The 12,817-nt window shown below is 44.7% G+C and overlaps 1 protein-coding gene across 1 annotated transcript in view; it reads left to right on the forward strand.

The window, feature by feature from the left end:
- Positions 1-12,817, forward strand: part of CELSR3 (cadherin EGF LAG seven-pass G-type receptor 3) — a 288,288-nt gene that overhangs the window by 174,664 nt on the left and 100,807 nt on the right. The window contains exons 4-5 of the mRNA XM_089684072.1: positions 10,140-10,255; positions 12,433-12,521. Of these exons, the coding sequence (XP_089540198.1) occupies positions 10,140-10,255; positions 12,433-12,521 (205 nt within the window). The remainder of the gene's footprint in view (positions 1-10,139; positions 10,256-12,432; positions 12,522-12,817) is intronic.

Genomic DNA, 12,817 nt, shown 5'->3' on the forward strand with positions numbered 1-12,817 from the left:
CAACTCATGGGGCCCCCGGGCAATAGGGGATTATGGGACCCCTGTGTCCTTGCCCAAACTCAAAAAAGCCTATGAAAAAGGTACCAGGGGCATCTCATGGGGCCCCCTACTGACCCCGGGCCCTCGTTTCCAAATAGTCAGTCCGCCCCTGCCGCCAGCTCTTATAGATGCAATGTTCCAGTGCTCAAAAACTTTGGTAAGTACAAAAGGTAGAAGATCCTTGAGGAAAGGATGGGCTAGGTTACATGCTATATCATAGAAATGAACAGAGCCCGGAGAAGGTCATTATCAGCAAGGAGGGGACCTTCACTTTGTTAAAAGGTTCTTTTTAATCGCAAAACTTTTATGTCTGATCAGGAAACGTCTTTAAAGGCTGATTGTCCTTGACAAGCTAAAGGGATCGTTAGAACCTGTGAAGTCTACAAGGGCAGCTTAATAAGAGGACAAAGTGTACATTTACATGTTCAGCATAGATATTTCTCTCTTGTAATAACAGTCTGGAGCCATTTGACCCTCTTAGCGGAGGCCATTAAAACATCCACTTGAGCAGATGATACCAGATGGAGAAATGACTCTTCAGCGCAAAGAACTTTCACTTCAGCATGTTGAACCTTCTGGGTTAAAGGAAGAAATCATTCATTCCTTGTCAATTTCTCACTGATTAATCTCTGAAACTGCCTGTAGAAAGCTGAGCCGACCATGGCCGGCTGGGAATCAGGATATCTCAGTGGCTTGTCGGCTAAAGGGGGGCTCTGCTAAGTACTTTTTGCATTTATACTAGACATTCAATTCCAATGTGATTAAAAAAAAGCAAGGTTTTCTGATGGAACAAAAAAACTTAGGTGATTATAAGGGTTTAAATTGCTATATATTTTTACTTTTACTAGTTGGATCTCATCTAAACATTATTGGTTTAGTTTCTGAAGCTGCCAGGGTGGCTGTTCTGCTGATTATGAGATTTCCTCTTAGATTGTCAGCTCATTTGAACATGGTCCTCATCTCTTCTTTTGTCGTGTTTTTGTACTGGTTTGTCTGGTAGTCTGTATTATTTTATGTAAAAAGAATCAGTCCCGTCTCCCAATCCCCTCTCTCCTCTCTCTTCTCCTCCTTCGATATCCTTTCCACTGGCTTTTTTCCTTTTTCTTTTTTTTTTTCTTTTCTCTCCCTTCTCTTTCTCAGTTTAGTTTTACACTCTTGGTTGTACAGAGTTCTGTCATATCATTCCATATCTATACCCCCCTGACCAGGGGCGGACTGACCATTTGGAAACTTGGGCACTGCCCGAGGGCTCGGGGTCAGTAGGGGGCCCCATGAGATGCCCCTGGTACCTTTTTCATAGGCTTTTTTGAGTTTGGGCAAGGACACAGGGGCCCCATGATCCCCTATTGCCCGGGGGACCCATGTGTTGTCAGTCCGCCCCTGCCCCTGACACTATGTTATGTTATACCTCCGTAATATGGGTTATTGATCCTTCCTTCTTGCTGTTGTACAGCTTCATGTTCATACATTCACATGGATCATAGCCACATCTGTGATGTTTTTCTGTTTCCTTACTTGTACATGTTCTTTATACTTCTCATGCTCTGTCTGTTAACTTTATGCAAAATAATAAAGACAAATTTGCCTTTAAAGAGAATCAGTCTCTCGCATGTACCAGTGAACCCGTAGATAGCTATTACATGTGCTAATCCTTTATTGGAACTCCCTGGCCACCTCAGGCTCTTTGGTGTTATGGCTATCGGCTGATATGGACTTCCTCCCACCCACCGCAGTTCCCCTATACCCTTCCTCTACCCTCTCCCTATTTATTTATTCCTATTGTGCCTTTCCCCTATTTTTTACCTGACCCCTAAGATTAGACCCAACCCTTAAATTCTGATCACAGGTAAGGCAAGAATATCTTCGATTTGGGTAACTAGGCCACACATTTGGATAACTAGACCAGCATTACATTGGTTGTTCATAGTTATGAAATCCCGCTCTTACCCAGTTTGAGATCCTGTTGTTTGTCATTTCCCATAGTATGGTGTCCCCTATTGAGTCCTAATATCATGCGTATTTTTGCAATTTACTTATTTCAGGTACTTATATAATGCTGTCAATTTACACAGCGCTTTACACATATATATATTGTACATTCATACCAGTCCCTAACCCTCAAGGGGTGTACAATCTAAGGTCCCTAACCCTCAAGGGGCGTACAATCTAAGGTCCCTAACCCTCAAGGGGTGTACAATCTAAGGTCCCTAACCCTCAAGGGGTGTACAATCTAAGGTCCCTAACCCTCAAGGGGCGTACAATCTAAGGTCCCTAACCCTCAAGGGGCGTACAATCTAAGGTCCCTAACCCTCAAGGGGCGTACAATCTAAGGTCCCTAACCCTCAAGGGGCGTACAATCTAAGGTCCCTAACCCTCAAGGGGTGTACAATCTAAGGTCCCTAACCCTCAAGGGGCGTACAATCTAAGGTCCCTAACCCTCAAGGGGCATACAATCTAAGGTCCCTAACCCTCAAGGGGCGTACAATCTAAGGTCCCTAACCCTCAAGGGGTGTACAATCTAAGGTCCCTAACTCACATTCATACATACACATACTAGGGACAGTTTAGACAGGAGCCAATTAACCTACCAGCATGTCTTTGGGGTGTGAGAGGAAACCCACACAAGCACAGGGAGAACATGCAAACTCCATGCAGGAGACGCTATGGTCAGGAATCGAACCCATGACCCATTTACTGCAAGACAGACATGCTAACCACTAAGCCACTGTGCCGCCCAATCTTATTAAATTTATATACCATCTGTGCTACCATTCCTTACAATTCTTTGGTATGCCTTTTGTGCTAGTCTGACCATATTGGGTCTTTTGATGTTTTTTGTACCCTACTGTCAATTGTACTCTCTGTAAAAAAAAACCTTTTTGATAAATAAAGAATGCATAAAAAAAGAGAATCAGTCACTGTTAATTCTGAGCAAAGTGCTGGTCTGTTTTAATAGCCCCTTGCTCCTCTGATGCTCTCCTTAGCTACACTTTGCTGCACTTCTCCATTTGTCTTCAGGAGCCCTTTGGGAAATACCATGCCTCCAGGTATGGATGAGAAAGCAAACTCTACCAGGATGCAATTATTGGCCCATGAGTGGTCAGTCTCAACACCTTAAGACTGTCATGCGGGAGGGGGAAGAAGCTCTTTAACCCTCTGTAACATTGAGTTTACACAGTGGTTAGGTTCTCTTGATAGCCCTCTTGGTCCTCTGATGCTCTTCTTATCGACACTAAACTGCCCTTCCCCATTTGTCATTAGGAGCCCTTCAGTAAGTACCATGCTTCTAGGTATGGTTGAGGAAGTAACCCCCACCTCTTTCTGCCAGGATGCAGTGCTCGGCTCATGAATGGTCAATCTCAAAACCATGAGACTGTCATTCCAGAGAGGGGAGAAGCCCTTTAACCCTGTGTGACATGGAGCTTACACAGTGGTTAGGTTCTCTTGATAGCCCTCTTGCTCCTCTGATGCTCTCCTTAGCGACACTAAGCCACTCTGCTCCACTTGTCTTCAGGAGCCCTTTGGGAAATACCATGCTTTTGGGTATGAGTGAGGAAGTAACCTCCACCTCTTTCTTCCAGGATGCAGCACGCAGCTCATGAGTGGAAAGTCTCAACATCCCAAGACTGTCTTGTGAGAGAGGGGGAAGCTCTTTAACCCAATGTAATGTGGAGCTTACACAGTGATTAGGTTTTCTTGATAGTGCCCTTGCCCTTCTGATGCACTTCTTAACCACACTAAGCTACCCTTCTTCATTTTTCTTCAGCAGTTCTTTGGGAAATACCATGCTTCTGAGTATGGTGGAGAAAGTAACCTCCACCTATGTCTTTCAGGATGCAGTACTTGGCCCATGAGATTGACATGCATGAGAGGGGTGAAATTCTTTGAGTCTGTGTAACAAGGAGCTTACACAGTGGTTAGGTTCTCTTGATAGCCCCCTTGCTCCTCTGATGCTCCTTAGCCACACTAAGCCACCCTTCTCCATTTGTCTTCAGGAGCTCTTCTAGAAATACCATGCTTCTGGGTCTGGTTGAGGAATTAACCTCCACCTCTTTCTTCCAGGATGTAGTGCTTGATCTATGAGTGGTCAGTCTCAACGCCCCGAGACTGTCATTCCAGAGAGGGGAGAAGCTCTTTAACCCCCTGTAACGTGGAGCTTATACAGTGTAGGTTCTCTTGAAAGCTACCTCTACTTCCTGTCAGGGCAGGAGCTGTGGAATGGACAGGCAGACCTAATGGCAGGGTCACGCACCGACTGACAACCACCACCCACAGACCGGAGTCCCTCAGGGCGCGGAGTCTAAGCCCCAGGCTGCCCTTCACCAGGGCCCCTGATGGTGGGGATGGACTTGACGCAGCCAGGAACCAGGTCGCGGCCCCCGAGAAACCGCAGCTGCGGTAATGGCCGCCACCAATGGAGTATAGCTGGTAGGAACCAGATAAGAACGATAGCGTAGTCGGACAGGCCGGGTCGATAACAGCGGGACAGACAGTACAGAGCGGTAGACAAGAATACACGGGTCACAAGCCGGGCTCAGCAACGGGAGGTCGGATAAAGGGATAAGGCTGAGAATAGTCTTAGACAAAGCCGAGTCAGTTTCCAGGAGAGCCACGAGAGTAGAACAAGAGCTTGCAACAACACTAACAAACAGGACACGAATGCAAAGAGCAAGTGCAGACAACAGGCTTAAATGTGCTCAACCACACCCCTCTGGGGGATGGACCGCAGAGGCCTGAAAGCATAAAAGGCTCCCACCATGCTTTGCAGAAAACCAAGATGGATGCCAGCACATGGAGCAGCATAACCTCTGGGAAAAGGTAGGACCTTGACACTTCCTTCACCATGGATGCTCTGCTTAGTCCATGAGAGGCCATGAGTGGTACATCTCAACACCCCAACACTGTTATGTGAGAGAGAACATCAGCTTCTTAACCCTGTGTGACATGGAGCCATAGAAGATGAACGGAGTGGCGGGGCAGGTACCGGAAGCGTTCAAGTGAACCTGTCACATTACCATACATGGTACATGCTAGCTGTCTCCTCTACTGTGGATGCCTTCACTACACTTTCCCACTGCCTTGCTTGCCTGCAGGAGCCTTGTAAACCACTTGGTACCTCCAGGTATGGGATAACATGTGACTCATGTTCCTCCCACAATGTAGTGTGGGGTGCCGAAATGGCAAATCACGAGGCTCCAGTGCCGTCATGTGCAGGCGGAGGAAGAGTCCTTTAACATTCTGTAAAATTCAAGAGATTTTGGTGGAGCTCCAGAGGGTGAATGCTGCAGTGGAACATTGAATGGAAGGAACAGCATGGGCACACTTCAAGATCATTAGGAGTCAACAGGAGCCATGCTGCATCTGTGTCCATCTGCCACCACTGCCAGCTATGACATAATGGGAGGGAGGCGAGCTCCCACCTAGCCTCTATGCTTTTAAATTTTCCCACGTTTATGACCCCCATTTCGGAAAGGGTTATTCTTCTGAATTTGCTCTGGGAACACACTGTGTGGTCAGATTGGGTGCAGACGGTATTTAGGGGACTTTTACAAGGGAAGCACAACATTTTCTCTGAACGCTATATCATTTTCCTTGTTCAACGTTTACTCCCCAGATGATATAATGTTTCTTGTGGGGGGCTAATTAACGTATATGAAATTGTTACCAAACAATAGCCCACAGCAATGTAATTAACACGGATAAATATTAGATAACAATACCAGTTAATGAACTCATTTATGAGGATTTTTTCTTTTACTTTTTCATCATATTTAACTGTAATTTAATTCTCACGCTGACTGTTCATTTTCCTTTTTTTTCCATGTTATAATAGTAATATATACCTGCACAACAAGCATGATCCTTTTGTTTCCTCAACCAGCCTGTCTTGGCCAGAAAAAGCCACGATTGCTGCATTTGTGGCCAGTGACCGTTCTAGTGGGTCAGCCAGTCTTTTCATTCTCTTTTGAAGCAAATAATGTTTATTAAGCTTTTTTCAAACAATTAAACGTACAAGAAAGAATAAGGTGTTAGAACACAGCCTGTCCCTTATAAAGGAAGGTAATAATCCCAACCGCTAACAATGGGCAATAGCATTACAATACAGGTAATAGGTCTCTCCATTCTTAGTGATGTCACAGGTCTTTAGTGATTGGATAGGCTGCATTTTCAGTGATGTCACAGGTCTCTAGTGATTGGATATTCAGCATTTTCAGTGATGTCACCGGTCTCTAGTGATTGGATATTATGCATTTTCAGTGATGTCACCGGTCTCTAGTGATTGGATATTATGCATTCTCAGTGATGTCACAGGTCTTTAGTGATTGGATAGGCTGCATTTTCAGTGATGTCACAGGTCTCTAGTGATTGGATATTCAGCATTTTCAGTGATGTCTCAGGTCTCTAGTGATTGGATATTATGCATTTTCAGTGATGTCACAGGTCTCTAGTGATTGGATAGGCTGCATTTTCAGTGATGTCACTAGTCTCTAGTGAATGGATAGGCTGCATTCTCAGTCATGTCACCATTCTCTAGCGAATGGATAGGCTGCTTTTCAGTGATGCCACCAGTCTCTAGTGATTGGATAGGCTGTATTCTTTGTGATGTCACCATTCTCCAGTGAATGGATAGGCTGCATTCTCAGTGATGTCACCGGTCTCTAGTGATTGGAAAGGCTGCATTCTCAATGATGTCACCATTCTCTGGTGAATGGATAGGCTGCCTTCACAGTGATGTCACCGGTCTCTAGTGATTGGATAGGCTGTATTTTCAGTGATGTCACCAGTCTCTAGTGATTGGATAGGCTGCATTCTCAGTGATGTCACCGGTCTCTAGTGATTGGATAGGCTGCATTTTCAGTGATGTCACCGGTCTCTAGTGATTGGATATTCTGCATTTTCAGTGATGTCACTGGTCTCTAGTGATTGTATAGGCTCCATTCTTCATGATATCACTGGTCTCTAGTGATTGGATAGGCTATATTCTTCATGATGTCACTGGTCTCTAGTGATTGGATAGGCTATATTCTTCATGATGTCACTGGTCTCTAGTGATTGGATAGGCTATATTCTTCATGATGTCACTGGTCTTTAGTAATTGAGTAGACTACAGTCTCAGTGATGTCACTGGTATCTAGTAATTGGATAGGTTGATGTCAAGGATCTCTAGCTACATCCTTAGCGATGTCACCGATCTCTGATGAATTAATTGGCTACATACTAATTGATGTAACTGGTCTCTGGTGATTGGATAGGCTATATTCTTCACGATGTCACTGGTCTTTAGTGATTGGTTAGACTGCAGTCTCAGTGATGTCACTGATCTCTATTGATTGGATAGGTTGCATTCTCAGTGATGTCACTGATCTCTATTGATTCGATAGGCTGCATTCTTAGTGATGTCACTGATCTCTATTGATTGGATAGGCTGCATTCTCAGTAATGGCACCGATTGTTAGTGATTTGATAATCTACATTCTCAGGGATGTCTCCAGTCTCTAATAATTGGATAGGTTGATGTCAAGGATCTCCAGCTACATCCTTAGTGATGTCACCGATCTCTGGTGAATTAATTGGCTAAATTCTAATTGATGTCACTGGTCTCTGGTGATTGGATAGGCTACATTTTCAGTGATCTTACCGATCGTTCTATGGGGTCAGCCAGATCCAACCTCCAGATCCAACCTCCATCTGGTCAGCCAGATCCAACCTCCAAGCTGAACTTCTCCTGTGGATCCTGTGGATCACAAGAGTGCATTTCATTCTTCTGTGACCTGTTTTCAGCTGACAGCAGGCTGAAACCCATCTGTCAGCTGCTGTCACTCAGTCGGACCAGACTTTGGAAGGATCCTAACTTTAAAGTTAGGATGCACCCCAGAGTCTGGAGCGGCACCTGGCTCAGACTCTCAGTGAGCCTGCCAGTCTCTCCCCCTCCACAGCCCAGCACTCCAGTAAACGCAGGTGGGGGGTGCACAGCAGAGAGGCAGAGAGTGGTGACTGACCGTCACCGATCTTTGCTCAGAGCGGCTGTGAGAACTCAGCAATCAGTGATCATGTGACCCTTGAATTCCCACACTAACACCCCCGGTCACACCAAACCCGACTTACAGTGAAGTCGCACGATTTCGAAGTCGGATGACATGCCGATTTCAGGTGCGATTTGCAAGACATCTGACACAGATGTCTATGCAAATCACACCAAAAGTAGTGCATTTACTACTTTAGAAGTTGGTGTTGCTCCAAGCAAGTCCGATCTGCACCGATATGACCGCTCTAATTGCGGATAATAAAGTGCAACTTGCCATGTAATTTGCAAGTCGCATGGCATGTAAATCACATGCCATTTCGCATCCAGTGTGGTGCAGCATCCTCCTAGGTAAGTATAATTGGGGGGGGAAAAAAACATCCCATACTACTTTTAAGTCAAATTTGCTAACAAATGTCACCATTCTCTAATGAATGGATAGGCTGCATTCTCAGTGATGTCACCGCTCTCTAGTGAATGGATAGGCTGCATTCTCAGTGACGTCACCGGTCTCTAATGAATGGATAGGCTGCATTCTCAGTGATGTCACCGGTCTCTAGTGATTGAATAGGCTGCATTCTCAGTGATGTCACCGGTCTCTAGTGATTGGATAGGCTGCATTTTCAGTGATGTCAGCGGTCTCTAGTGATTGAATAGGCTGCATTCTCAGTGATGTCACCGCTCTCTAGTGAATGGATAGGCTGCATTCTCAGTGACGTCACCGGTCTCTAGTGATTGGATAGGCTGCATTTTCAGTGATGTCACCGGTCTCTAGTGATTGAATAGGCTGCATTCTCAGTGATGTCAGCGGTCTCTAGTGATTTGATAGGCTGCATTCTCAGTCATGTCACCGGTCTCTAGTGATTGGATAGGCTGCATTTTCAGTGATGTCACCGGTCTCTAGTGGTTGAATAGGCTGCATTCTCAGTGATGTCACCGGTCTCTAATGAATGAATAGGCTGCATTCTCAGTGATGTCACCGGTCTCTAATGAATGAATAGGTTGCATTCTCAGTGATGTCACCGGTCTCTAGTGATTGAATAGGCTGCATTCTCAGTGATGTCACCGGTCTCTAGTGATTGAATAGGTTGCATTCTCAGTGATATCACCAGTCTTTAGTGATTGAATAGGCTGCATTCTCTGTGATGTCACCGGTCTCTAGTGATTGAATAGGCTGCATTCTCAGTGATGTCACCGGTCTCTAGTGATTGAATAGGCTGCATTCTCAGTGATATCACCGGTCTCTAATGAATGAATAGGCTGCATTCTCAGTGATGTCACCGGTCTCTAATGAATGAATAGGTTGCATTCTCAGTGATGTCACCGGTCTCTAGTGATTGAATAGGCTGCATTCTCAGTGATGTCCCCGGTCTCTAGTGATTGAATAGGTTGCATTCTCTGTGATGTCACCGGTCTCTAGTGATTGAATAGGCTGCATTCTCAGTGATGTCACCGGTCTCTAGTGATTGAATAGGCTGCATTCTCTGTGATGTCACCGGTCTTTAGTGATTGGATAGGCTGCATTCTCAGTGATGTCACCGGTCTCTAGTGATTTGATAGGCTGCATTCTCAGTGATGTCACCGTTCTCCAGTGATTGGATAGGCTGCATTCTCAGTGATGCCTCCGTTCTCTAGTGAATGGTTAGGTTGTATTTTCAGTGATGTCACCGGTCTCTAGTGATTGAATAGGCTGCCTTTTCAGTGATGTCACTGATCTCTAGTGATTGGATATTCTGCATTTTCAGTGATGTCACTGGTCTCTATATTACAAGTGAATACAAAAATATTTATCGAAAGGAACAAGTAAGTGATTCAAATACTTAAAAGTCACAATGTTACCCATAGTGGCCATTCAGGATAATGCAGTAATTTTTCTGTGAACTTAAAAAACAGAAGTAAGCATTTCATTGGCTGCCATAGGCAACGTGACTTTCAGAAACCCCAAGCTACAGTGTCATTTCTTGATCTTTCCTATCAGCCCCTGAAACTGGTACAGAATAATCTTGGTGGCAGAATCCGGTGAGCTGCGCTACGATTTTCTGTCTTTTATCTCATTTGTTTTCTATCTCTTCTATAGGTTTGCTACCAAAGAGAGGAGCGGGCTCCTGCTTTACAACGGGCGACTGAATGAAAAGCATGACTTCATTGCGGTGGAGATCCACGACGGACAGGTGCAGCTGAAATATTCCACAGGTTTGTGCCTTGGTTCACATTACTGGGATTGGAGGACCTGCATGTATGTCCGAGTTCTTACCATTGTTGGCTGTGGTAGCACTGTTACCTTCTCCATTTGTCTCTACCCAAATGATAAGCTGCATTCTCTGTGATGTCAGCAGTCTTTAGTGAATGGATAGACTACATTGTTAGTGATGTCATCGGTCTTTAGCGAATTGAATGGCTACATTCCCAATGATGTCACTAGTCTCTAGTGATTGGATGAGCTGCAAATCCCAATGTTTCACCAATCTCTAGTGATTAGATAAGCTGCATTCGCAATGATGTCACCATTCTCTAGTTTTAGGATAGGCTCTATACCCAATGATGTCACCAGTCTCTAGTGTTAGGATAGGTTGCGTTCCCAATGATGTCACCAGTCTCTAGTCATTGGATAGGCTGCACTCCCATTGATGTCACCAGTCTCTAGTGATTAGATAGGCTGCATTCCCAATGATGTCACCAGTCTCTAGTGATTGAATAGGCTGCATTCCCAATGATGTCACCAGTCTTTAGTGATTGGTTAGGCTGCACTACCAATGATGTCACCAGTCTCTAGTGATTGGATAAGCTGCATTCCCAGTGATGTCACCAGTCTCTAGTGTTAGGATAGGCTGCGTTCCCAATGATGTCACCAGTCTCTAGTCATTGGATAGGCTGCACTCCCAATGATGTCACCAGTCTCTAGTGACTGGATAGGCTGCATTCCCAATGATGTCACCAGTCTCTAGTGATTGGATAAGCTGCATTCCCAATGATGTCACCAGTCTCTAGTGTTAGGATAGGCTGCGTTCCCAATGATGTCACCAGTCTCTAGTCATTGGATAGGCTGCACTCCCAATGATGTCACCAGTCTCTAATCATTGGATAGGCTGCATTCCCAGTGATGTGCACCAGTCTCTAGTGTTAGGATAGGCTGCGTTCCCAACGATGTCACCAGTCTCTAGTCATTGGATAGGCTGCACTCCCAATGATGTCACCAATCTCTAGTCAGAGGATAGGCCTTACTGCCAATGATGTCACCAGTCTCTAGTCATTGGATAGGCTGTATTCCCAATGATGTCACCAGTCTGTAGTGATTGGATAGGCTGCATTCCGAATTATGTCATCGGTCTTTAGTCATTGGATAGGCTGCATACCCACTGATGTCACCGGTCTCACCGGTCTCTAGCGAATGTATAGGTTGCATTCTCAGTGATGCCACCGGTCTCTAGTAAATGAATAGGCGGCATTTTCAACGATGTCACCGGTCTCTAGTGAATTGGATAAACTGCATTCTCAGTGTAATCACCAGTCTCTAAATGACTCAGGCTGAATCATTCCTCCATAGTGAATGGATGGGCTGCATTGTCAATGATATCTTCAGTCTCTGGTGAATAGATAAGCTGCATTTTCAGTAATCTAACCACTTGCCGGTGAGTTTCCAATAAGATTTCTACTGCTTTTTCTAAATGACCCAGTATTACAGTTCTTTCAATCCACACAGCTGCATTAATATTTCACATTTCCAATCCGACTTTTAAAAATATTGAACTTCCTTTAGAAAGCCATCAGTTTCCCATCTGTTGCATCCACCCACTCTGAGGCCTTGGCTCAGAAGCCTTTCATAAACACGTCAATAAAAGGCGCATTATGGTCTGTTCCACAGGTCTTCTTTGCATGCCTTGTACATTCGGCTCCCCACGCTGGAGATTGATGTTTCTTTTAGAGGCAGTAACTGAGGCTGTAAATCTTGTAGCCTCCATCCTCAGTGTGACAGAAGAGCCACCGCTGAAGCAGCTTTAGCTTTTTCCCCCCCCCCGACCACTAAATTGCGATTGTATCAGCCGCAGGACTGCGTGGTTGTGTATAGGCATTGCTGAGTGCATCACTAATGGAAATGACCAGAGACTGCAAGATAGAAATGGTCCTTTTCTATTAATTGCAGCTCATTCCTGCCTTGATTGATGCTGTGCAAATGGGTTTAGCCACCTCAGCTAACGCAGACATCTGTCGCATTATGGATGCGGGTGATAGGCCAATGAGTCTGACACCTTGTATTAATCTTATGAGCGACCTGGACAGAATTAAACAAGTTCTCCGTCCGTCTCGATGTAGTGCGTCCAGGGCGTTAATCACGGCTGAGCATTTTACAGGTTTTGATTTGTGTTTTCAAGGTGAGTCCAGCACTCTAGTGACCCCTTACGTCCCCGGGGGAGTCAGCGATGGCAAGTGGCACACCGTCCAGCTTCGCTATTACAACAAGGTAGGATATAAAGGCATTATATTTATTTATTTTCTCTATTATGGTCAGGACTAAATATTTTTTACAATGCAATTTTTTCATATATATATATATGATTGTAAGCTCGAAAGAGCAGGACCCTCAATCCCCTCATGTTTTGCATTGTATTGGTATTGTTCTGTCACATGTTCTGTCCCACTTTGTAATGTACAGCGCTGAGCGAACTATTGGCGCTTTATAAATACTGTATAATAATAATAATAATATATATATATTATTATACAGGATTTATATATATATATATATATATATATATA

The sequence above is a fragment of the Staurois parvus genome, unplaced genomic scaffold, assembly GCF_062004578.1.
Source record: "Staurois parvus isolate SC_StPar_1 unplaced genomic scaffold, SC_StPar_1.0 ptg000335l, whole genome shotgun sequence".
Lineage (NCBI taxonomy): Eukaryota > Metazoa > Chordata > Amphibia > Anura > Ranidae > Staurois > Staurois parvus.